The 27,003-nt window shown below is 49.2% G+C and overlaps 1 protein-coding gene across 1 annotated transcript in view; it reads right to left on the bottom strand.

The window, feature by feature from the left end:
- Positions 1-27,003, bottom strand: part of LOC138489505 (zinc finger protein 436-like) — a 160,090-nt gene that overhangs the window by 35,170 nt on the left and 97,917 nt on the right. Inside the window, exons 5-6 of the mRNA XM_069617248.1 lie at positions 15,226-15,300; positions 14,852-14,950 (exon numbers count right to left, since the gene is read on the bottom strand). Of these exons, the coding sequence (XP_069473349.1) occupies positions 14,852-14,950; positions 15,226-15,300 (174 nt within the window). The remainder of the gene's footprint in view (positions 1-14,851; positions 14,951-15,225; positions 15,301-27,003) is intronic.

The following is a 27,003-nucleotide window of genomic DNA, read 5'->3' as shown; positions in this document are numbered from 1 at the left end:
CATGGATGGTGTCAGCCACATCAGCCTCAACCAGGGGGGGGGGTTATGGGTGCCCTTGACTGGTCCTCCACACATGGGGGGACAGGGTCACCCTGCAAGTAACGACCACGTCCCCTACCGGATCCACCACGGCCACCACTTGTGGCTCTTCCACCTTTGCCACCCTTACGGAATCCTCGCCTCCCAACCATGGCACTGATGTTAATGTGCGTATGGGAGTGGCTGTAAACTATTGTCCTGGGCAATTGGGGGTCAAAGGGGTTGGGTACCAGATGGTAATTGTACCCTAGTGCTCTAGCAAGGCTGAATGTGACCCCTGGGGAAAGATGACGGGTCACGCAACGCACAGGAAGCCCAAAAAAGGGAGATGACGTGCACGCAACCCCTCATAGACCACGTGCGCGGAAAGAAAAACCTGCACTACGCTGTGGCACCCAGTAACACAAGAATGAACGTATGCGTGTCACACGCAGCCTAGAATGACCTCTGAAGGGGTAGGCTACACACGGGGCAAGCACAGATGTTAGATACGTGCGTGACTCACCGTCTGCCAGGAAAAAGAGCGTGAAAAAGGAGTTTGTTTGGTTGGCAACACCCCCGCCAAAAGAAGATTTGTACGCTGTCTGAGGAGACAGGACAACAGTAGAAGGGAACACTGTTTGAGGGAACAGGCCCAGGAAAACCAGAAAAAGAGAAAAAAGAGAAAAAGCTGTCAGAGGTAACAGGGAGTACGAACTTGAAACGCCGTGAAGTAAATCGCGTGTGAAACGACAAGAAGTACAGAATTCACCCACTCGCTCTCCACAAAAAGCACGTACAAGGAAATGGTGTTCTACACGTACCTTTTATGCAGGCCCACACGTCCAGCGTCACTTACGCGGCGTGTACGCGCTAGGGCCATTTCCACCAATTACACGCTTTGTCACTTCTGCGTGTAGGGCCATTTCCACCAATTACACGCTTTGTCACTCTGCGTGTAGGGCCATTTTCACCAATTACACGCTTTGTCACTGCCGCGTGTACGCGCTAAGCCCATTTCCACCAATTACACGCTTTGTCACTTCTGCGTGTAGGGCCATTTCCACCAATTACACGCTTTGTCACTGCCGCGTGTACGCGCTAAGCCCGTTTCCACCAATTACACGCTTTGTCACTTCTGCGTGTAGGGCCATTTCCACCAATTACACGCTTTGTCACTTCCGCGTGTACGCGCTAAGGCCATTTCCACCAATTACACGCTTTGACACTCGGACCTGTCTTTCATTTTTTTCACACGCAACATTTTCCAACGTGTGCCCTATTCAACGTGCACGTGACTTCATAGACGCGCATACGCTGGTGACGCGTTTACGGGCTAAGGGCCTTTCCTCAAATTACACGCAGACGTGTTGGATTTTCCCATGCCAAATCACTCCATATCAAGCTGGCCACGCGTTCACACACGGAAGACCAAGCTCCTGCCCAGAAGGCCAAATTACTGCCCCCCCAGAGCCCTGAGCACGCTCCCACCTGCCATCTGCTGCTGCCTGACTGCCTGCTGCCCACGTGCCCTGCCATTTGCTGCCTGCACATCAGCCAGGGGTGCTGTTGCTGTGACCACCCCTGCTGGAACCGAAGACTCCCGACTGCTTTTCCATCGCCCCACAGCCCAGCCCCAGGAGCCAGTTGCCCACCCACTCCTGCCTCTGGGGTTGCCATGTCGGGCACTGCAACATCTGGCCCCAGTGGCAACCCCTGGCCAAGGAGGCAGAGTGGCACCAGCTTCACTGCCACCGAAGTTGGTGTCCTGGTGGAGCATGTCCTGGGGCAGTATGATGCCCTCTTCGGAAGGTTGCGCGCCGACAAGGAAGGACGGACTCGGATCTGGATGGACATCGTGACTGCCATCAACGCGGAGGAGGTGGCAGTCCGCGACTACGAACGTGTCAGGAAGCGCTGGGAGGACTTCAGGTCCAGGACCCTCAACAAGGCCCGGCGCCTCCTGAAGGCAGCGGATGCTAAGGGGCGCCGGGGCCACTTGTCGGAAGATCAGATGAGGGTCCTGGAACGCATATCCCCAGCGCTCCACATCCAGGTCCTTGAGAAGCAGACCCGTCTGGAGTCGAGCGGTAAGTGTACATGCATACTGATTGTAAGCTGTGCGTGTGGTGGTGTGCCAGGAGTGTGCAGGTTGAACATGTATTTTTATGTGGCCACGTAGGGGGGGTGTACAGGGCCGTGAGGGTGACACATGCGAGGGGTCTCATGTGTGACACATGGATGGTGCATGTGTGTGTGGGCTTGCATGGCACAGGATGTGGAGGAATGATTGTCAGGTGTGACATGGATGTCGATCAAAACACTGCGACAGTTGGCGGAGGTGTACACATGCATGCAAGTTTGGTGTTGTGTGTGCATGTGTAGTGTACTCCCCATGTTGCATGTGATGTGTGGATGACCTTTGGCTGCTCATGCTGTTGTATGTGAAGGGATGGTGCTGGCTGTTGCAATATGGCTGTGGTATGGCTCATGTGTGCAAGTTGAAATGACATGTGTGTTGGGGATTGTGATGCCATGTCTGAGGTTTACCAATGCCACTCATGTATAACTGTCATGTGTGTATGAGTCCATTTTACAGTGCCCTGATGCCTGTGTTTTCTTTCTCCCTGTCTGCAGCGTCAACTGATGAAGAGGGCGGAGAAGGTGCTGTGGAGCACAGCGGCAGGGGTCGCACCACCAGCCGGAGACGCAAGGCCCGGATCCCCTCCCAGGTTGTGATCTCGTCGGCGAGTGAGTCCGATGCCGCGTCCCAGGCCGCAGCTGCCGAAGGGAGGTCCAAGAGGTGGAGGTTGGAGTTGGACTCCTCGGCAGCAGAAGGGGCAGCTGGGACCCCACAGGGCCCAACGGAGGAAGATGGCACGGAGTCATCCAGGTTGGTGGGGGGTTTGGTGGAGGAGGAGGCCGTGCAAGCGACAGTGGCGGGGTCTGGAGGTGGGGATTCCACTGGTGCTAGTGGTGCAGTGCAGGATCAGGGACAGGAGGCAGCACAGGCCGCCGCAGAGGTGCCTGTGTGCAATCCTGTCCCTGCTCCTGTCACTGCATCATCTTGCACCAGCGGGGATGCCTACCTCCAGACCCGGTCTCAGGGAGAGGATTGGCTTACAACACCTGGCCTTCCTCTCCCTGCGGATGTGGCTATCCTGCACCAGGTTGTGCCTGTCCAGGGTGGGGTGGCGTTGTGTCAACGGGCCATGCGAGCTGACCTGCAGTCTTTTCATGATGAGTCTGCACGTCTTCTCGCATGGCTCGTTGACCGCGTTGACCAACTGGGACAGCTCACCAGGGCTGGATTCCTCCGTTTCCTGGACCTTGTTCCGACCCCCTTCTCCACAGAACCCCCTATGCCCCAGTCGTCCTCCATGCCATCTTCCCACCCATGTGTCACCTGGGTGCCCTGTGGAGCTGCCTCCGACCGTGCGGCCAGGCTGGTGGACAACAGATCCCTGCCACAGTCGGGAGTCGGACGTCCAGCAGGGGTGGCCACATCAACGACTGCACCCCAGCTGGAGGAGGATGTGCAGGCACCATCGGACAGGGCACATGGACAGCAGCAGCTGCAGCAGCAGGAGGCTGTAGGTGGGAGCCACGATAGCTCGGGGCCTTCAACATCGGAGGGGCAGGCATCGGCCGGAGGGCGGTTTATAGTCATAATTTCGAGAAAAAAAATGTCGACAGACAAAAATGTCGAATAAAAAATGTCTAAAACAATAATGTCGACATCCTATACTTATAATGTAAAAAGTCATTTTTTAGAAAAAAAAATGTCGACAAAAAAAATGTCACTTAAAACTATCAACACCTCACCCAACACCCCCCTGCAACCCCCCCCCACACCACCCCACCACCACCCTCCCACCCCTCATACTCAACACATTCTATTTATATATTTATTTATTCAATAACTAAATAAATAAAAAGAGTATCATTTACTATGGGGGGGTCCCCCCAACCCCCCTCACCCAACACCCCCCTGCCACCACCCCCCCCACACCCCCCAACCACCCTCTCACCCCTCATACTCAACACATACCAATTATATATTTATTTATTTATTCAACAATTAAATAAATAAAAAGAGTATCGTTTACTATGGGGGTGTCTCCACCAACCCCTCTCACCCAACACCCCCTGCCACCCCCCACACCCCCCATACTCAACACATCTTATATATATATATTTATTTATTCATACAATTAAATCAAAATTTCGAAAAAATGTCGACATTATTGTTTGTCGACATTATTTTTTTCGACATTTATTTTTCGAAATTTTGACTGTCGACATTTTGACTGTCGACATTATGACTGCCCACCCAGGAGGACCCTGGGCGGGAAGTGTCTTCCGTGTGGCAGCGGTTGGGCCACGCCATAGATGCGGAGCGGCGGCAGGCGGAAGAGGCGCGGCTCACGATGGTCAGGGCGGAGAACTCCATGCGGAGGGCCCTGAGGCGGGCCGAGTGCCTCGAGGCAATCCGCAGGGAGTTGGAGGTGAACATGTCGGCGTCCCTGCGGACCCTCGGGGCCATGGAACAGGACTGCCTCCGGGACATAGACGATGATGCCCTGGCCCGGAACACCACTAAGTGAGCCGCTGGACTGGCCCGCCGCCATTGTATATAGTTATTTAGTGATAGGTTTCCTTTGCAGTTTATTTTTATTTGGAGTCGACGGACACTGCTCCACCTTTTGTATATAGTTCCATTTTAGAGAGGTTTTTTGGTAGGTTTCATTTCTTCTCTTGGGATGATGGACCCTGAATACTTTATACATAGTTGGACTTTGGATTTGGATATTTTTTTTACTATGAATATTTTTTGCCATGGAGCAATGGTTTTCTATTTCTTTTTTACCTTCATTTACTTTTCATGGACTTGAACTTTGGAAGATATTTTTTCGGATTATCATTTATTGATTTCAATTTGAAAAGGGACAGCCTGCTTAATTTAGTAATTTTTTTACTTGTGTATTTTGGTTAATTTTGATTGCCATTGCTGTTGTTTTTAATACATTATTTGGACTTTTTCATTCTTCAATGTGTGGTTTCATCTCATTGTTTTCATGCATGTCATGATATGGGTTTTCAGGTTCACTTGCAACCATTGTGTGTGTGTGAGACACATGTGTTGATTTACATTGTTTCCATTGGAGTAGTATCATGGGCACATGTAATACTTGGTTGTGTCTTTGGGCTGTGGTGGCTGGCCATGAGGCACATGCTTGAGGATTGTCAGGGCCTGTGGGCAGGGGGAGATGAGTGGGGGCCTGGTGGAGGGTGCCCCTGGTGGCTGGGGGGTGGGGGTGGTGGGAGACATGGGTGGGAGCCTGGTGGAGGCTGCCCCTGCACTGCTGGGGGGTGGGGGTGGTGGGAGACATGATTGGGGCCTGGTGGAGGCTACCCCTGGTGGCTGGGGGGTGGGGGTGATAGGGGACATGAGTGGGGGCCTGGTGGAGGGTGCCCCTGCACTGCTGGGGGGGTGGGAGGGGTGGTAGACATGGGTGGGGGCCTGGTGGAGGCTGCCCCTGGTGGCTGGGGGGTGGGGGTAGACATGGGTGGGGGCCTGGTGGAGGGTGCCCCTGGTGGCCGGGGGGTGGGGTGATAGGGGACATTAGTGGGGCCTGGTGGAGGTTGCCCCTGCACTGCTGGGGGGTGGGGGTGATAGGGGACATGAGTGGGGGCCTGCTGGAGGGTGCCCCTGGTGGCTGGGGGTGATAGGGGACATGAGTGGGGGCCTGGTGGAGGCTGCCCCTGCACTGCTGGGGGGTGGGGTGGTGGTAGACATGGGTGGGGGCCTGGTGGAGGCTGCCCCTGGTGGCTGGGGGGTGGGGGTGGTGGTAGACATGGGTGGGGGCCTGGTGGAGGGTGCCCCTGGTGGCTGGGGGGTGGGGGTGATAGGGGACATGAGTGGGGGCCTGGTGGAGGGTGCCCCTGCACTGCTGGGGGGTGGGGGTGATAGGGGACATGAGTGGGGGCCTGGTGGAGGGTGCACCTGGTGGCTGGGGGGTGAGGGTGATAGGGGACATGAGTGGGGGCCTGGTGGAGGCTGCCCCTGCACTGCTGGGGGGTGGGGGTGGTGGGAGACATGGGTGGGGGCCTGGTGGAGGCTGCCCCTGGTGGCTGGGGGGTGGGGGTGGTGGGAGACATGGGTGGGAGCCTGGTGGAGGCTGCCCCTGGTGGCTGGGGGTTGGAGGTAATAGGGGACATGAGTGGGGGCCTGGTGGAGGGTGCCCCTGCACTGCTGGGGGGTGGGGTACAGGGGGACATGAGTGGGGGCCTGGTGGAGGGTGCCCCTGCACTGCTGGGGGGTGGGGGGGTGGTAGACATAGGTGGGGGCCTGGTAGAGGCTGCCCCTGGTGGCTGGGGGGTGGGGGTGGTGGTAGAAATGGATGGGGGCCTGGTGGAGGGTGCCCCTGGTGGCTGGGGGGTGGGGGTGATAGGGGACATGAGTGGGGGCCTGGTGGAGGCTGCCCCTGCACTGCTGGGGGGTGGGGGTGGTGGGAGACATGGGTGGGGGCCTGTTGGAGGCTGCCCCTGCACTGCTGGGGGGTGGGGGTGCAAGGGGACATGAGTGGGGGCCTGGTGGAGGGTGCCCCTGCACTGCTGGGGGGTGGGGGTGCAGGGGGACATGAGCAGGTGTGCAGGGTAGTCCCCTGTTTTGTGGGCTGCCTGCAGGGGCCGTGGAGGGTGTACAGGGAACACCTGTGAGGACCCACCCAGCCTAATCGCGTGTGTAACTTCCCACGCACCCCTGTAACACACGTACCCAGCCAAATCGCGTGTGATAATTCCCGCGCACCCCTGTAATACACGTACCTGGCCAAATCGCGTGTGATAATTCCCGCGCACCCCTGTAATACACGTACCCAGCCAAATTGTGTGTAAAACTTCCCGTGTACCCCTGTAATACACGTACCCAGCCAAATCGCGTGTGATAATTCCCACATACCACTGTAATACACGTGCCCTGGCTAATCGCGTGTAAACCTTCACGCGTACTCCTGTAATACACGTACCCTGGCCAATCGCGTGTAAAACTTCCCGCGTACCCCTGATATGAACGTTACCTGCTTTGCGTTCCTTGTTTGGCAGCCCTGTAAACTGGTCCAGGGTAAGCGCAGCCCTTTGCGATGATTTAGCGATTTTGATGGCTTTTCCTTGCGCGAGGGCGTTCTTGGGGGCGTTACTGGCGTTGCTGCAGGGTCGCTGCGATACTCTGCGCCACGGCTGGTTTGGGAGCCTAAAATCCATGAATACGCTGTGCGCGGAAATCGGTTTTAGCGCACATGCCTGGCGCAGACAATCGCACGCGGACACTCTGCGCCAGCCGCTTGCGGCACTTTTCTGCGAAATTCTATGAATTACCCTGAAAGTGACAAACTGTGAAGGCAGCTTAGTAAAACTCACCAAACCAAATTTAATTAATCATATCAAATTATCATTAAAGACTCCTCAACATAAAGAAGTATATTACATGTCCCTGCTACAACTCTTTAAACCATGGAGAAAAGAAGAAGAAATACTAGATAACAATGACTCATATGAAGACGTTTTCAAAGCAAATGAAAACAGTATAACTGATGTAAACTTTGCACAGTACAAAACAATGTTGCACAATAAACAGCAACACGAAGAAGAACTCCAGGCCCAACTAGATAAGGATACACCTGACAGTAGTCAACCGTCTGTCACAGGAAGCCAAGAACCACTGGGAGACCCACTAATAACAAATGAGGCAAAATTAGCTATGATAGAAGTAGAAAACACCATGTGTCAGTATGAAGATAAAGAAGACTTAACTATACTAGAATCAAAGCTAAACAATGAGCAACGTAGCATTTTTCAAGAAGTAACAAAAGAAATTGCACATGGTGTACAACATGAAAACAAAGAATGCACCTGTCAAAATTACAAACCCATACTATTGTATGTCAGTGGTGAAGCTGGTTCTGGCAAACATTCCTAATCAAAAACATCAGTAAGTTCCTTCAACAATTCACAAACAACAAACTGTCAGCTGTTGTCACTGCCCCCACAGGTCTAGCTGCCTACAACATAGGTGGTGTCACTTTACACCGATTACTACTTGTTAGGCAGAAACCTGTGCAGTTCCCTTTGGGAACACTGCAAAAGATTTAGGACTACAGGTGTTAGCAGTAAACCCACTTGGTAGCAGTCTGTACCACCCAGATTTACCTGGTAGCTGTGGCTGAGCAGTCAGACTTCCCTCAAGAAGAGTTAGGCAGTATGTAAAGTATACACCATAGGTACTCAGACACAATAGCACAAGCAAACACTGACAAGAGGTTTGGTATCAAAGTATATAATTATTTATTTAAAGACACACAGATTGAAACACTCCAGCACTCTACTTGTAAAACACTCTAAACACAGTTATTATGAAAACCCCAACCCTTATCCCTTATTTAGACAAGTCTTAGTTAACACCACTTGTTTCCAGACAGAGGTGAGTGCTTAACTATAGATGGCACTCCAATAAGTATGTGAAGAAGGGAGGGAAAAGGCAGAATATGTGAAGGTACACCACTCTAAGATTTAGGAACACTTTCAGTAAGGTAGAAGAACAGAAAGTCACTGGTGAAGTTCCAGTCCCCAAAGCCAAGCTTTAATGCAGAAAACCCCCATTCACTCAGCCTAGCTGTCACTCAAACATGCTAAGTGGTGAGCCGGCCGGCTCACCACTTGGGCCAATCAGGACGGAGTGCGACTTGAGTTGCCTAGGCAACTCAGTCCAGGGTGCCTAAATCCCCCTCCACCCCTCCTAAGTACCCCAGACAGAGTGGTACCACTTTGGAGGGCTTCTGTGGAGAAGCCTGCCAAAAAGTGGAACAAAGGGCTCGACTTGGGTTGGAGTCACAGAAGAGAACACAAACCCCATTTTAGAATCAAGTTTTGGCAAAAAATACCAACTGGAGAATAAATAATAAATAAATAAACCGGCGGTATGTTTGAGGCTACCGTAAATAATTAAATAAAGGTAGTAGCCTAAAACAATGGGAAATCCCATCGGAAAATATTTGCGGTTGAATATAAAAAGTAGTATCCACTGCCACCAGCCAAAACTCGATCAGGCGGGATGGAGACATGCCACCTCGGCTAACAGACCCGGGGCAATCGAATTGCCCCGGCCAGTACATCCAAAATATGATGGTTTGTACTGGTTCTGTTCAGGATTTGTGACTAGTAAAGTTAATGGTGACTTTACATGCCCTGAGAGACAGTAGTCAGTCCCAGGGTATGGAGTCTATGTTGGAGGGTCCCTAGGACACCCCTGTGTTACTGCACTGAGGGTGCTGTGTAACACACATCACAAAAACACATGAGGCCCTATGGAGTAAAAGACCCCATAGCCCATTAAACACATATAGATTCAAAGAAACACACTCCAAACATGTCCAAGAGTGAGGGTAAAAGAGTCTCACTCTTGGCAGGAGAAAAAAATAAACCCCAAAAATCCAGCAAAGCTGCTGGGGGACTCACTAGGTTAGGAAATTCAGCCTAAACAGAGAATTCTCCCTAACACTACTCCTGCCAGTAGAACACCAAAACAAATTAGATTATTACAAACTTTCTGGAGAATCTGCAATGGAACTACGCAGAGTATTGAAACAAATGAAAATGCTACTAATAGATGAAGTGAGCATGGTGTCCAAGCTAATGATGGCTTTGATTCACTTCAGATTACAGGAAGTACTCAAAACAAACTATGAAGAGCTCTTTGCAGGAAAACACATTATTGTTTTCGGAGATCTTCTTCAATTGACACCTGTAAAAGGTGAGCCTATTTTTAAAACATTAGGACACAAACTATGTCGTAAAACTGTTGGCAGCATTGGAAATGTCAACCTTTGGCAACATTTCCAATACAGAGAATTAACACAAAACATGTGCCAATCTGCAGATCTCACTTATGCCAACATCTTACAAAGAATCAGAGTTGGTATACTTTCTGAAGAAGCAGAAGCAATATTGAAAACCCGGCACATTCATGCACTTTATGGTGATAATACATGTGCTACAGATGTTATGGAACAATTAGCCCACAACAATGTCAATTGTATGGCCTTAATGCCAACTCTTGCAAACTATTTCAAATTCAATAAAATCATGTTAAGTAAAGAAATGCAACCAATAATGGAAATTAGCGCCACAGACAAACTAGATGTACATGGAATGACACTACTCATGTGTGACCAAGCCACAGCAAGACTAAATAGTTTAGAAAAATCAATCTCAAACACAGCAGGCTTGGAAAAGTTATTGAAATTATCCTTAAACTGCAGAGTAATGCTGAAACGTAACCTTGACGTAGACCAAGGACTAGTTAAGGGAGCACTGGGTACAGTTATTGGCTTTCAAACATACCCACGTGACAACAAAATTCAGTTTGTCAATATTCTCTTTGACAAACTTTCAGAAGTTAAAAGAATAGGACGCTCAACAGCTCGATTCCTTCTTTTCAAAGACATGTATGTACGCAGAGAACAATTTTCTCTAACTCTTGCATACGCAGTCACCATTCATAAATCACAAGGTCTTACCCTAGACAAAGCAATGATAGACATTGGTAACACAGTCTTTAAAGAAGGCATGAGCTACGTAGCACTATCGCGCTTACGTACATTTGACGGTCTATTTCTAATCAACTTTGATGCAAGTAAAATAAACGCTGATATTCCTTGCATTTTAGAATACAATAGACTTCGTTCACTATACACCCCCCATCTAGAAACATTTCCTGTTCCACAAAAAGGAAAATGTTCTAAAAGAAAACTAAATCAAACAGAAATGCAACAGGATGTGACTGCAAATCCTCCAAAGAGAAAAAAAGAAACTAAAACTTAAGTACCACAATCAAAAAAGAACCAATTAGGGAAAGTAAACCAAGTACTTTGTCAAAGAAGGAAGACAAACTCAAAAAAAATCACTCAGATACAGAACTACCTGGTCCATTTAAACTTACAAATGCAATTGGTGTAAGTTGCTACGCAAATGTAGCAATCAATATTCTATTTCAAATACTACCAATTGTTGACAACATTTACTTACACTTTAGAGACCCATTGTGTATGCAAATGTTAGTACTTCATAGAAACGCAAAAAACAATCCTGACACCCTGTATACTGTTTATGGAATAAGACAAGAAGTGGACTACTGTGCTGGAATGGTGAAATTCACTATAAACTCACAGGAAGTTCCACAAGAATTTCTAATGTACTTACTATTAGTACTGGAAAACAAAAACACACCTACAAAATGAAATCTTCCAGATTTCATACATGTGGACACATACACGCACTCTCTGCAACAATGTGACACAAGAACAAATCCCCAATGAGCGCTTTGTGTATATATCAATACCTAATTGTGAATCCGTTCCATTTCAGGTACTTGTACAAAATGCAAACCACGGTAGATTATGTTCGACCTGCAATTCAGATAATCGCTCCACGTTAGTAATACAAACACATAGTAAATACGTAATACTAATGCTTCTACGTTACAATGCAGATGGTACCAAAAAGAACTGCAAGCTGACTGGGTTCACACATGGTCAAATATCACTTGGTAGGAAAACCTTCACAACAATAGGTATAAATCTACCACGCAGGAGCCACAACCAACTCAGGGCACTACACTGCATATATAAAAAAGAAATGTGGATGGTTTGAATGTAATGATAGTACTGTTACTTTAAAGCAGAGATTACCAGCAAATCTTACAAACGCTTATTTAATGTTCTTAAAATCAAAATTTGATAACTAAGCACACTTGTAGTAACAAAAAGATAAACTGTCACAATATTCCAAAAGCTATCTAACTGCCCAAAGATGCTACAACAACTAATCAGATAAATTAAGACTACTCAAATAAAGCAAAAAATAGACAGTTAGAATACGCCAATTGGTATCTAACTGTCCCAAAATTTAGAAATATCCAAACAGATAAATCAATACCACGAAATTATTTAAAAAAATAAACAGTAAAAATACGCCTACTGGTATCTAACTGTTCCAAAACTTTACAAAATCCAAACAAATACCTAATATCTTACTACTCCCAAAAACTGGAACAATCCAATGTATAAAGCATTAGCCAGAAACAACAAGTAAACACTAAAACAAACAAACCAATAAACTATAGCATAACAGAAAAAGGTTTTTTTTTTAATCCAACATGGATTTTTTTCTCCCACAGACCCAATGATTTTAGCAACAAACATAGAAACTGAGCAAATTGCACAGTACTCTGGTTTGTCATCTACTAAATATGAGGGTCAAAAAAAAGAAAACATTTTGAATGTACAATGTAATAAGTCTTTATAAAATACTAATACTAGCATGCTATTTTCTTTTATCACAGAAATGAACAAGAAAAACATGGACTCCCGTTACTAAACCAAATAGTAAGTATAACATGATAAATACAACCATCGCAGCATATCACACCCATACTGGCTTATACCATTGTTCCTTATACATTTCTTTTTGACCCAAAGTTATAAGCCACTATGAGTGTGATATGCTGCAGTGGTTCTGGCCAGGGCATAGACTCTTGGGTGCATGGCATATGATTGTAATATCCTACGGTGGTTGTGGCCAGCGCATAGAGTCTTGAGTGCATGGCCAAATGGCCATGCACCCAACATTCTATACCCTGGCCACAACCACTGCAGCATTTCACACCCATAGATAACCATTTTAATGTCCGCGGACACAAGGAAGGTCCTAGAACACATTCAACTTGCCCGAGGACAATACGGACAGCGTCCTCAGGACACCCACATTTTCTTTATGTACGAACATTTCAGAACACCGCGAGTGTTCTTAGAACACTTTCATCTTGACAACGCACAATACCACGCCCATACTGACTTATAACATTGTTCCTTATACATTTCTTTTTGACCCAAAGTTATAAGCTACTATGAGTGTGATATGCTGCAGTGCTTCTGGCCAGGGCATAGACTCTTGGGTGCATGGCATATGAGTGTGATATGCTGCGGTGGTTGTGGCCAGCGCATAGAGTCTTGAGTGCATGGCCAAATGGCCATGCACCCAACATTCTATACCCTGGCCACAACCACCGCAGCATTTCACACCCATAGATTCAAGCATTGCAACCATTTTAATGTCCACGGACACAATGAAGGTCCTAGAACACATTCAACTTGCCAGAGGACGATACGGACAGCGTCCTCAGGACACCCCCATTTCCTTTATGTACGAACATTTCAGGACACCGCGAGTGTTCTTAGAATACTTTCATCTTGACAACGCACAATACAAACAACGTCTTCAGGACACCCCCTGCGAACATTGCAGGACCCCACGCGTCTTCTTAGAACACTTTCAACTTCACACCTAATCCATTATGTTTATTTACGAACATTTCAGAACAGCCGTGTTGTCCGCAGACAAATCGAACACAACAAAAGCGTCTAGCACATACAAAAAATACAACATTGAACCTATCTCATACTCCCCCACCCTCCCCAAACACTCTTACACACCAACACACTCCACTAAATACAATTTTTAAACCAAGTTTCACCGCGCTGTCCACGGTCGTCGGCGAAAACAAGATGGCGGGCGGCACCGAAAATCTGACACACTCCACGCCCCACGCCGTCCAATCAGCAAACGCGTTGCATGTCCGCGGACATCGCGCAAGCCCCTCGGCCAATCGGGGCGCTGTCCGCGAAGCAAACCGGGAAAGTCCGTCTGCGAAGCGAACGGAGATATCGCTAATTTTTTTGACTTACATTTTGGTCATTTTAAAAAAAACTACTGGACGGATTTACGCCAAATTTGCAAAAGCACGCTTTCGGGACCAAACCCCCGCCCCTGCCGCAAATTTGGTGTAAATCCGTCCAGCGGTTTGGGCTGTAGGCGTGCGCAAAGTTTTTTCCCATTCAGTCTATGGGAAAAAACAAAATTTTTGGGACCCCCCCTATAACTTTGCCCCCCCTGGACGAATCCTCACCAAACTTTGCAAAAGAATTCAGAGTGGGCCATATACTTTGTTTTGCAAAGTTTGGCGAGGATTTGTCCAGGGGGAGCAAAGTTATAAGCCACCCAAAAAATGCTCTTCCTATGGAAACACCAACTTAACCATAACTACATGGCCGCTACCGCGGCCATGTAATATATATTGTGAGTGTTGGAATCATGAAGTATGTTTTACAGTGGCAATGCTGGCATATGTTGTGGCCAAAGGCAGCATGAAAATGTGTTGGAAAATTGTACTCTTGGTGGCTTGAAATCTGTTGGATTTTTACATGTGGTACTCCGCAGAACCAATTCGCCGTCATTGTAACACACTTCACACGTGGAAGCCTCTGCACTGCCTTGTTTGGAGCTTCCTGTCTGCACTTGGTCTTGTGAACTCTTTATTTATTCATATTTTCGCCCCTCCAGAGAATTAATGGCACCAGCTGCCACTGATGGAACAGCTAATTACACACCCCCAAATAGAGCAAAATAGAAGTTGCAGTTGTTCCCCGGGTGACGTGTCACTTCGTGTTGCGCGTAGCAGATCTGCTCTTTTGTGAGCTGCCTGCAACCTCAGCCGGCCACATGCTAAAGCCTGTCAAATTAGTCCCCTCAGAGAGCCGTGCATTTACATACGTTTAAACAATCATTAATCTGATGGCAGCACCAACCCTACAGTGGCAGAGGATAAAAGCCTGTGCAGACAGTATGAAGTGACCCCCCTATGATGAAGCCAAAGACTTAACTTCCATCCCCCCCAAAGGTTTGAGTCTGTCTCCGCCTCCCAGTTCCTTCTACCCACCTGTAGGACTCCCGCTCTCCGATTCAAGGGTCTCCATGGAACAGGCATCCGTCTTGTCTTCAACATGCATCGTGTCGATGGCTGTAATACTTGCATGTCCTGTAATCCCATGAAGAGAACAGTCTAATGAAAAGAGGTGCAGAAATCCTGTATGATAACATTTGCCATCAGCAAAAAGGGAATTTGTAGGAACACAGGGAGAAGAGGGACCACCAATTGTCCAACCCAAGACATGCAACAAACCAGGATATTCTGTAACACAATGGGAAGAGATGGGTAACCGAGCGAGCCCTGCAATGTCTCATGCCAGGATCATATGCCACTTACATTCAATGCAAGTACTGGAGGCTCCCAGGAGCATGTGTGACACTCACCCAACTCTTGGCCTGGACTCCTTCCTCCCACTTCCTCTCTAAGATGAGAAGCAAACACTGAACCTGAGGCTTCATCTTTCCTCAAAGAAACAACAAAGAACAAGTTACAAGGTTATGTGAAAATGCCCTTTACACCAACATGATGTTTCCAAAGCGATGCTCAGGTAATAGCAGTAAATAGTAAATATGCTTTATTCCTGTGACATTGAACAACAAAAGCCAAATTCAGAATAAAATATTACAGAATATATAAGAGTACAATCTTCATGCAAAGGGCACAGGAATGACAGTGCATTGGCTGCATTTCCAAGCCTTAAAGAGGTCTGACTGACTTTATTCTGCTGCACAATAATAACCAGTCATTAAAAGTCTTCCTTAGACCTTGGGGAGGGTGTAGACAGTAAAACAGCCTCATGCACAAATAAGAGAATGTTAATAAATTCATTTCCTGTCAAAGGGGCATCACTTTTAGAGCCCAATAAAGATCTTGCAATGAGATCAATAACAAGTGTAAATAAATAAGGGTCCATTACGCATCCCTGTGTCACCCCTTTTGTGACAGGGGTGCTTCGGTTTGTTCACCCCGCTGTCCCCGTCTAACTGTAGCCATAGTAGAAGTGTAAAGTGCCTTGATGCAGGTCACTAACTGGAATGGAAGTCCAGAATCGTGCAAGGCGACTCAAAGGTTGCGTTCAACATTGTCGCCGGCAGCTTTTAGGTCAATAAATGCCATGTAAAGGGGCATAGCCTTTTGACCCACATATTTCTGTAGGATCAAGGTTAATCAGAAGGCTTATTCAACCTTACCTATGAATGTACATAAACAGGCTTGTGACTGGTGAAGACATTTTAAATCATCAATATATGAGAGTAACGATACAAGGATCTCAGGGTACGCTTTTCCCAAACCTTCTAAAAGTGCAATGGGCCTATGATTTCATGGGACGATATTGACCCCTTTCTAAAAATAGGGACTTTCACAGCTGAACGCCAGGACATTGGCGGCCCTTGGTATTTGTTGACCAAGTTAAACCATTTTAATAGAATTGGGATTTGAACCTTCTGGTCTAAAGAGACCAATGGGAATACCGCCCAGCCCTGGAGCTTTAAAGAGATCAATGGGAACACCGCCCAGCCCTGGAGCTTAAAGGATACCAATGGGAATACCGTCCAGCCCTGGAGCTTTAAAGAGATCAATGGGAACACTGCCCAGCCCTGGAGCTTAAAGGATACCAATGGGAATACCGTCCAGCCCTCGTGCTTTAAAGAGACCAATGGGAATACCGTCCATCCGTGGAGCTTTAAAGAGACCAACGGGGAATACCGTCCCACCCTGGTGCTTTAAAGAGATCAATGGTAATACCGTCCAGTCCTGGAGCTTTAAAGAGACTTATGGGAATACCGTACAGCCCTGGTGCTTTAAAGAGATCAATGGGAATACTGTCCAGCCCTGCAGCTTTAAAGAGACCAATGGGAATAACGGCCAGCCCTGGCGCTTTAAAGAGAACTATGGGAATACCGTCTAGCCCTGGCGCTTTGAAGAGACCTATGGGAATACCGTCCAGCCCTGGAGCTTTAAAGAGACCAATGGGAATACCGGCCAGCCCTGGAGCTGTAAAGAGACCAATGGGAACACCATCCAGCAAAGAGACCTATGGGAATACCGTCCATCCTTGGAGCTTAAAAGAGATCAATGGGAATACCATCCAGCCCTGGAGCTTTAAAGAGACCAATGGGAATACCGTCCAGCCCTGGCGCTATAAAGAGACCAATGGGAATACCGTCCAGCCCTGGAGCTTTAAAGAGATCAATGGGAATACCATCCAGCCCTGGAGCTTTAAAGAGACCAATGGGAATACCGTCCAGCCCTGGCGCTATAAAGAGACCAATGGGAATACCGTCCAGCCCTGGAGCTTTAAAGAGATCAATGGGAATACCATCCAGCCCTGGAGCTTTAAAGAGACTAGTGGGAATACTGTCCATCCCTGGAGCATTAAAGAGACCAATAGGAATACTGTCCAGCCCTGGTGATTTAATGAGACCAGTGGGAATACCGTCCAGCCCTGGAGATTTAAAGAGACCAATGGGGAATACCGTCCAGCCCTGGTGCCTCAAAGAGACCAATGGGAATAGTGTCAAGGCCTGGCAGTTTAAAGAGACCAATGGGAATACCGTCCAGCTCTGGCGCTTTAAAGAGACCAATGGGAATAGTGTCAAGCCCTGGCAGTTTAAAGAGACCAATGGGAATACCGTCCAGCTCTGGAGCTTTAAAGAGACCAATGGGAATACCGTCCAGCCCTGCAGCTTTAAAGAGACCAATGGGAATACCATCCAGCGCTGGAGCTTTAAAGAGACCAATGGGAATACCATCCAGCCCTGGTGCTTTAAAGAGACCAATGGGAATACCGTCCAGCCCTGGAGCTTTAAAGAGACCAATGGGAATACCATCGAGCCCTGATGCTTTAAACAGACCAATGGGAATACCGTCCAGCGCTGGTGATTTAATGAGACCAGTGGGAATACCGTCCAGCCCTGGAGATTTAAAGAGACCAATGGGGAATACCGTCCAGCCCTGGTGCTTCAAAGAGACCAATGGGAATAGTGTCAAGCCCTGGCAGTTTAAAGAGTCCAATGGGAATACCGTCCAGCTCTGGAGCTTTAAAGAGACCAATGGGAATAGTGTCAAGCCCTGGCAGTTTAAAGAGACCAATGGGAATACCGTCCATCCCTGGAACTTTAAAGAGACCAGTGGGAATACCGTCCAGCCCTGGCACACTAAAGAGACCAATGGGAATACCATCCATCCCTGGCGCTTTAAAGAGACCAATGGGAATACCGTCCAGCTCTGGAGCTTTAAAGAGACAAATGGGAATACCGTCCATCCCTGGCGCTTTAAAGAGACCAATGGGAATACCGTCAAGCTCTGGAGCTTTAAAGAGACAAATGGGAATACCGTCCAGCGCTGGTGCTTTAAAGAGACCTATGGGAATACCGTCCAGCCCTGGTGCTTTAAAGAGACCAATGGGAATACCGGCCAGCCCTGGCGCTCTAAAGAGACCAATGGGAATACCATCCAGCCCTGGCGCTTTAAAGAGAACTATGGGAATACCGTCTAGCCCTGGCACTTTGAAGAGACCTATGGGAATACCGTCCAGCCCTGGAGCTTTAAAGAGACCAATGGGAATACCGTCCAGCCCTGGAGCTGTAAAGAGACCAATGGGAATACCATCCAGCAAAGAGACCTATGGGAATACCGTCCATCCTTGGAGCTTTAAAGAGACCAATGGGAATACCGCCCAGCCCTGGAGCTTTAAAGAGATCAATGGGAATACCATCCAGCCCTGGAGCTTTAAAAAGACCAATGGGAATACCATCCATCCATCCATCCCTGGCGCTTTAAAGAGACCAATGGGAATACGTCCAGCTCTAGAGCTTTAAAGAGACCAATGGGAATACCGTCCAGCCCTGGAGCATTAAAGAGACCAATAGGAATACTGTCCAGCCCTGGTGAATTTAATGAGACCAGTGGGAATACCGTCCAGCCCTGGAGATTTAAGGAGACCAATGGGGAATACCGTCCAGCCCTGGTGCTTCAAAGAGACCAATGGGAATAGTGTCAAGCCCTGGCAGTTTAAAGAGACCAATGGGAATACCGTCCAGCTCTGGAGCTTTAAAGAGACCAATGGGAATATCGTCCAGCCCTGGAGCTTTAAAGAGACCAATGGGAATAGTGTCAAGCCCTGGCAGTTTAAAGAGACCAATGGGAATACCGTCCAGCTCTGGAGCTTTAAAGAGACCAATGGGAATACCGTCCAGCCCTGGAGCTTTAAAGAGACCAATGGGAATACCGGCCAGCCCTGGCACTTTAAAGAGAACTATGGGAATACCGTCCATCCGTGGCGCTTTGAAGATCCCAATGGGGAATACTGTCCCACCCTGGTGCTTTAAAGAGATCAATGGGAATACCGTCCATCCCTGGAACTTTAAAGAGATCAATGGGAATACCGTCCATCCCTGGAACTTTAAAGAGACCAATGGGAATACCGTCCAGCTCTGGAGCTTTAAAGAGACCAATGGGAATACCGTCCATCCGTGGAGCTTTAAAGAGACCAACGGGGAATACCGTCCCACCCTGATGCTTTAAAGAGATCAATGGGAATACCATCCAGCCCTGCAGCTTTAAAGAGACCAATGGGAATACCGTCCAACCCTGGCGCTCTAAAGAGACCAATGGGAATACCGGCCAGCCCTGGCACTTTAAAGAGAACTATGGGAATACCGTCTAGCCCTGGCACTTTGAAGAGACCTATGGGAATACCGTACAGCCCTGGAGCTTTAAAGAGACCAATGGGAATACCGTTCAGCCCTGGAGCTGTAAAGAGACCAATGGGAATACCATCCAGCAAAGAGACCTGTGGGAATACCGTCCATCCTTGGAGCTTTAAAGAGACCAATGGGAATAGTGTCAAGCCCTGGCAGTTTAAAGAGACCAATGGGAATACCGTGCCGTTCTGGAGCTTTAAAGAGACCTATGGGAATACCGTCCAGCCCTGCAGCTTTAAAGAGACCAAAGGGAATACCGGCCAGCCCTGGTGCTCTAAAGAGACCAATGGGAATACCATCCAGCCCTGGCGCTTTAAAGAGAACTATGGGAATACCGTCTAGCCCTGGCGCTTTGAAGAGACCTATGGGAATACCGTCCAGCCCTGGAGCTTTAAAGAGACCAATGGGAATACCGTCCAGCCCTGGAGCTGTAAAGAGACCAATGGGAATACCATCCATCAAAGAGACCTATGGGAATACCGTCCATCCTTGGAGCTTTAAAGAGACCAATGGGAATACCGTCCAGCCCTGGAGCTTTAGAGAGATCAATGGGAATACCATCCAGCCCTGGAGCTTTAAAGAGATCAATGGGAATACCATCCAGCCCTGGAGCTTTAAAGAGACCAATGGGAATACCATCCATCCATCCCTGGCGCTTTAAAGAGACCAATGGGAATACCGTCCAGCTCTGGAGCTTTAAAGAGACCAATGGGAATACCGTCCAGCCCTGGAGCATTAAAGAGACCGATAGGAATACTGTCCAGCCCTGGTGATTTAATGAGACCAGTGGGAATACCGTCCAGCCCTGGAGATTTAAAGAGACCAATGGGGAATACCGTCCAGCCCTGGTGCTTCAAAGAGACCAATGGGAATAGTGTCAAGCCCTGGCAGTTTAAAGAGACCAATGGGAATACCGTCCAGCTCTAGAGCTTTAAAGAGACCAATGGGAATAGTGTCAAGCCCTGGCAGTTTAAAGAGACCAATGGGAATATCGTCCAGCTCTGGAGCTTTAAAGAGATCAATGGGAATACTGTGGGAATATCGTCCAGCCCTTGAGCTTTAACGAGACCAATGGGAATACAGTCCAGCCCTGAAGCTTTAAAGAGATCAATAGGAATGCCGTCCAGCCCTGGAGCTTTAAAGAGACCAATGGGAATACTGTCCAGCCCTGGCGCTCTAAAGAGACCAATGGGAATACCATCCAGCCCATGTGCTCTAAAGAGACCAATGGGAATACCGTCCATATCTGGAGCTTTAAAGAGACCAATGGGAATACCGTCCAGCCCTGGAGCTTTAAAGAGACCAATGGGAATACCATCCAGCCCTCAAACTTTAAAGAGACCAATGGGAATACCGTCGAGCCCTGGAGCTTTAAAGAGACCAATGGGAATATCATCCAGCCCTGGAGCTTTAAAGAGACCAATGGGGATACTGTCCAGCACAGGCGCTATGAAGAGACCAATTGGAATACCGTCCAGCCCTGGTGCTCTAAAGAGGCCAATGGGAATACCGTCCAGCCCTGGTGCTCTAAAGAGACCAATTGGAATACCGTCCATATCTGGAGCTTTAAAGAGACCAATGTGAATACCGCCCAGTTCTGGAGCTTTAAAGAGACCAATGGGCATACCGTCCATCCTGGGAGCTTTAAGGAGACCAAAGGGAATACCGTCCAGCCCTGCCGCTTTATTACTCTTTTGTGCCTTAAGTGCAGAAAGCAGCAGAGGAGCACCTCTGGCAATCGGCAAGCCCTGGTGCCGACTTCAATTCGAAGGGAAGGCCTTGCATTGGTAATGCTGCCCTTGGAACACGAAGCGCAGAAACCTGCAGTGTCCCTTGTGAATGGGGATGTGGAAATAGGCATCCTCCAGGTCCAGTGATGATAGGAAATCCCGTTCTTCCAGTTGTCCAAGCACGTGCTGAAGGGTGACCATCCGAAACTTCTGGGTCCTGATGTACTTGTTGAGGTGGCGGAGGTGTAGTATGGGCCTCCAACCGCCCGTCTTCTTTCTGGACAAGGAAGTACCTGGAGTACACTCCGGAGCCCCGAAGCCTTTTTGGGACAAGTTCTATCGTGCTCTTCTTCAGCATGGCCCGTACCTCCAGAAGAAGTTGAGGGACGTGTTTTTCCTTCCTGGTCACCGGTGGAATGCGCTGGCACTTTCGTTGAAATTCCAGGATGTGCCCGTTGGCCAGGGCGTCCAGCACCTAGCGGTCGGTGGAGATGGACTTCGATACGCTGACAAAGTTCTCCAGCCGGCCTCCCACCGGGGTGCGTGGGTGGGGGCCCGACGTCATGCCCGGTTCAGACCTGCTTTGCTGTGGGAACGCCACCTTGGGGACCTTGGCGATGACGGCGACCTCCTCTGGACTTGCTGCGGCCCCTGTAGGCTTCCTGAGCCGAAGAGCGGGACGGTTGGCGATAGGATGACGATCCACCACCGAAACCTTTGGAGTATCCCTGGGACTTCCCTCCGGAGGCCCGAAAGGACGTTCGTCGCTGCTGTAGCGTGCCCAAAGCCTGGCCTGTCTCGGTATGCGCCTTGCTGGCCTGAAGCGACTCGTCCATTTTCTTGCCGAATAAGTTGTCCCCGTCGAAGGGCATGTCCAACACCCTCGACTGTACATCCTGAAGGAAGCTAGTGGCCTTCAACCAACCCCGCCCGCGAAGGCAAACGCTGTTGCCCAATCTGACGGAAGCCTGTGTTGGCGATTGTTAGGCAGAAACTTGTGCAGTTCCCTTAGGGACCACTGCAAAAGATTTACGACTACAGGTGTTTAGCAGTAAACCCACTTGGTAGCAGTCTGCACCACACAGATTCACTTGGTAGCTGTGGCTGAGCAGTCAGACTTCCCTCAAGAAGAGTTAGGCAGTATGTAAAGTATACACAATAGGTACAGAGACACAGTAGCACAAGCAAACACTGACCAGAGCTTTGATGTGAAAAGTAGATACTTAATTATTTAAAAAGGCACACTTGTAAATCACACTAGCAGTAGAAAGTAAGTAAATTCAGCACACAGTCACTATTATATATATATACACCCTTATTCAGTATTTAGACAATTCTTAGCGAGAAAACACCACTTATTTTCAGACAGAGGTGAGCCCTTAACCTAAAATGGCACTCTAAATACTTATATAAATAGGGAGGGAAAAAGACAGAATTTATGCAGCAACAATCTTAGTACTTTTCAAAAGAACCACAATCAGGCAGGGTAGGCAGAGTCTAATGGGGAGCAAGGAAGTTCAATTGCCAGGCCCACTCTTGGAGAGAGACAGACGAAAAGGTTCCAGGATCACACAGCGGGGTTATGCCCACCAAGTCTTTGAAGATAGTTCAGAAAAGGTTAGGATCAGCTCAAGAGAAGTTAGCTAGGGTGTCCTCAGGCTAACCCAGGTTCGAGAGACGAGGATTTAACGCACCCCGTACAATCGGTTGCAAGGGAAGCCAGGCGGAACACAGTACCTTAAGTGGAGAGGATCCTCCAGCGGGGGCAGTTGTTCCTGGCAGCGGGTGCAAGTCGCGGCGTCATCCAGAGGAAGAGAAGATCTCGACGTGGAGGAAAGCTGAAGGTCGTTGCACTGCTAGGGAAGAAACCAGCTGCGGAGTTCTCCGGTACAAAGATTCGCGGTAGTGGTGAAAACGTGGTATCCCGGTTGCCGGGGTGCTTGGCACAGGCAAGGCGGCCACAAGATGCTCCAGGAAGGTGAAAAAGAAGGTAGACTGGTTATCCCCACCAGTCGAAGGAAGAAGACTCTCCGGACTGGAGATCTCCTCTGTCGTTGGGAAGTGGTGAGACGGTTCAGCAGGGCTCCACCGGTGGTGTCGTCGTTGCAGGTCGGCTCAGCTTCTCCCTCGTCAGATTCTTAGGTCCTGTGGCGACTTCTGAAGATCCAGTCTCATAGACCCTGCTTTTATGCAGCAAACCCCCATTCATCAGTCCTAGTTGTCACTCAAACATGCTAAGTGGTGAGCCGGGCGGCTCACCACTGGGTCAACCAGAGAAGAGTGCAACTTGATTTGCCAAGGCAACGCAGTCCAGGGTGCCTAAACCCCCCTCCACCCCTCCTAAGGAACCCAGACAGAGTGGCACCACTTTGGGGGCTTCTGTTGAGAAGCCTGCCAAAATAGTGGAACAAAGGGCTCAACCTTTGAGTCACAGAAGCGAACACAAACGCCATTTTGGAACCGAGTTATGGCAAAAAATACCAACCGGTGAATTAATATTAAATAAATAAACCGGCGGTATGTTCGAGGCTATATTAATTAATTATTAAAGTTGGTAGCCTCGAACAATGGGAAATCCCATAGGAAAATATTCGCGGTCGAATATAAAAAGTAGTATCCACTGCCACCAGCCAAAACTCGATCAGGGGGGACGGAGACGTGCCCCCTCGAACAACAGACCCCGGGGCAATCGAATTGCCCCAACCAGTACGTCCACAATATGATGGTTTGTACTGGTTCTGTTCAGAATTTGAGACTAGTAAAGTCAATGGTGACTTTACATGCCCTGGGAGACAGTAGTCAGTCCCAGGGTATGGAGTCTATGTTGGGGGGTCACTATGACACCCCTGTGTTACTGCACTGAGGGTGCTGTTTAACACACATCACAAAAACACATGAAGCCCTATGGAGTAAAAGACCCCATAGCCCATTAAACACATCTAGAGTCAAAGAAACACACTCAGATCATGTCCAAGAGTGAGGGTAAAAGAGTCTCACTCTTGGCAGGAGAAAAAAATAAACCCCAAAAATCCAGCAAGGCTACTGGGGGACTTACTAGGTTTGGGAAATTAACCTTTACAGAGAATTCTCCCTAACAGCGATGTCCGTGGCGACCGTGATGGCATGGTCCGATGTCACCTCGCCTTATTGTAGGATCTCCAGCGCTTCCGCTCTCTTGTCGTCTGGAAGGAAGTCCAGGAGGGGAGCAATCTTGAACCACAGCTCCCTGTCATAACGGGCCATGATGGCTAAGGCATTGGCCGCCTTGATTGTCGTCGCAGCCGGCAAGATGACCCGCCGCCCCATGGTGTCCACCTTCTTTCCCTCGCCATCCGGGGGGGATGGGGAAGAGGACTCTGACGCTGAAGATCCGGAGGACTTCTTCGCCGCCGCCGAGACCACCGAGTCCGTGGACGGTTGGGATCTGAGACACTTGGGTGCAGAGTCCGGCACCCTGAATTTCTTCTCGTACCGGTCCCTGTTCGCCGTGGCCGAGGACAGGTTCTTCATGAGGGACAGCCCCTCATCCCAAATGTCATCCAATAGAGGGATAGAAAGTACGGTCTTCCTCTTGGCCTCCCAGCGCTGGTACAGGAAGCCTTCCTTCTTCCTCTCCTCGGCGGCAAGTTGAAATATCTCTGAGGACCTAGCGATCATGGTGTGGAAAGAGCCAATCTCGTCGGCTAGCGAGGCCCTGGGCACTGGCGACGGGAGGTCCCCTCTGTCGTCTTCGTCCGTACCCGTGCCAGTCGTCTCCGTATCCAGTTCCATATCGTCCCTCAGAGGAGGGGATGGTGGCGAAGGATGGCACGTAGGTGGAGGAAGGACTCTCCTTCTTTTGCCGGGGGGTTCCCCCGACGGCTCAGGCACTGCGGCATCTCCCGCCGGCGACAGGGGCATCCTCGTCCGGATCTCTGAACACAAGGTGTGCAGTGCCTGTAGGATGTCCGCCGACATGTCCGCTGGCGGTGGTGGAGGTTGCTCTGGTGGCTGCACTGGGAGCGGTGGCAGTGGCGTGATGTCCTCTGGCTCCTCGTCGGTATCCTCGCCACTCTCCACATCCGCTTCGCCGGGGTCCTTCCCATAGGACCTGGCCTCGACAAACTTTTTGTCCAGTTCGGCATTCAGACCAGAAAGTTCCTCTTCAGAGATGTCTGAGCCCTGCAGGACTACCGGGCCCCCCCTCTTCTGAGCGACCAGTGGGGACGGTCTAGGGGAGATGATCGGCATTGTCTTCACCGGTGTCTTATCAATGGGTAGAAAAGACTATTCCCTCCGAGCAGGCAGGGAAACTCTCGCCTTAGGGGCCGCCTCCTGCGAGTCCGCATCTGCGGCCTTCGCTAGGGATGCCACCACTCCTTCCAGGGAGGACTTCGCCTGGTGAACCTGAGCCTTCACGGCCTTGGGCACGCTGGAGGCCTTCACCGTGGGGGAATGGTCCGTGCCCCGCTCCCCCTTGGATTTCTCTGTCAGAGTCGCCTGGGACTTCTCCAGAAGTTTACCCGGATGGTCTGACTTTCTCTTTTTCGCTGACCCGGAGTGTTGGCTCGTGGTCGAGGGTGCCGGAGACCCTGTTCCTGACCTGGTGGCTGCAGAGCCCGTCCCAACAGCTCTCCCTGTGCCCACGGTCTTGCAGTGCATTGCCTTATGTTGGGCCCCCGTCGCCGCAGCGCCCTCTAAGGTCTTAGAAGACTGCTCAGATTTCCTCATGCTGGGTGAGGCTTGCTGCCCGGGGATCTTCGTCTGGAGCCACTCAGTGAGCCGCTTGTGCTGGTCCTTCATGGTGCGAGCCACCATATCCCTGCAGAACGCACAGGTCTCCACCACGTGCGTCAGGTCGGAATGTAGGCAGTAAAGGCACAGGGAGAGGTGCCCATCGTCCAGGAAAATGTTCCGTAGTCCACATCCAGGGCAGATCCTGAACAGAGGCGTCGAGTCTCCTTTATCTTCAGCCATGTCCACACGGAGTAGGCCTCAAAGAATCTTCCGGAATCCTCCAAGAAGGGAACTCGATGATAAATCACCCTTGAGGGGCGTAGAAAGTTCTGAAAAACGGGTCCCGTTAGTCAGATGTTGGATCAATGGAGCTTGAGGCTCGATTGACCGAAAAATAGAGAAAACTCTAAGAAAAAGCGCAAAACGCAGTAAAGAGCCCGAGAGCTAAACACGAAGACTCCCACCACAACGTGCGGTAAAAATCTGAAGATGGCTGCCAGAGGAGAGTCTTAGGTAGAGGGCAGTCATTGGCTGGGGGCAATATGACCCAGAGACCAGTGATTTGTTGTTAGGAGAAAGACAGTTCAGAAATAAAATTGAAACTGATTTTTTCTTTAGCAAGGATTCCCAGCCTGACGACGGGGAATATTCATGAGCATGTGAATCCATGCCAGAGCCCATGCTAGAGAAGCTTACTTTAAACTTTCCCATTTGCTTTCAATTTCTACCACTTTTATTTTTTCTTAACTGTGGCTTTATAGTCGATTCTCTTTTGCTTTATCAAATGTACTTTATCACGACTATCAGCTTCGAGGGCTGCTAAGAGGTTACTCTTAGCTTTTTACGATCCTCGTCCAACCAGCTTGTACATCTCCTCCTTGTAGTGCCCCTAATAAAAAAAAAGGGTGTATAGTATGTACTAATCTTTATATATAAAGCGGAATGTATGTATATGTGTATGTATGTTTGTCCGACTATACAAATCCACACCGTTGAACCCACTGCTACC

Source organism: Ambystoma mexicanum, chromosome 9, assembly GCF_040938575.1.
Source record: "Ambystoma mexicanum isolate Mex_15411 chromosome 9, UKY_AmexF1_1, whole genome shotgun sequence".
In the NCBI taxonomy this organism is placed as follows: Eukaryota; Metazoa; Chordata; class Amphibia; order Caudata; family Ambystomatidae; genus Ambystoma; species Ambystoma mexicanum.
The sequence above is the reverse complement of the archived record's forward strand: the minus strand, read 5'-3'. Positions and strand labels throughout refer to the sequence as shown.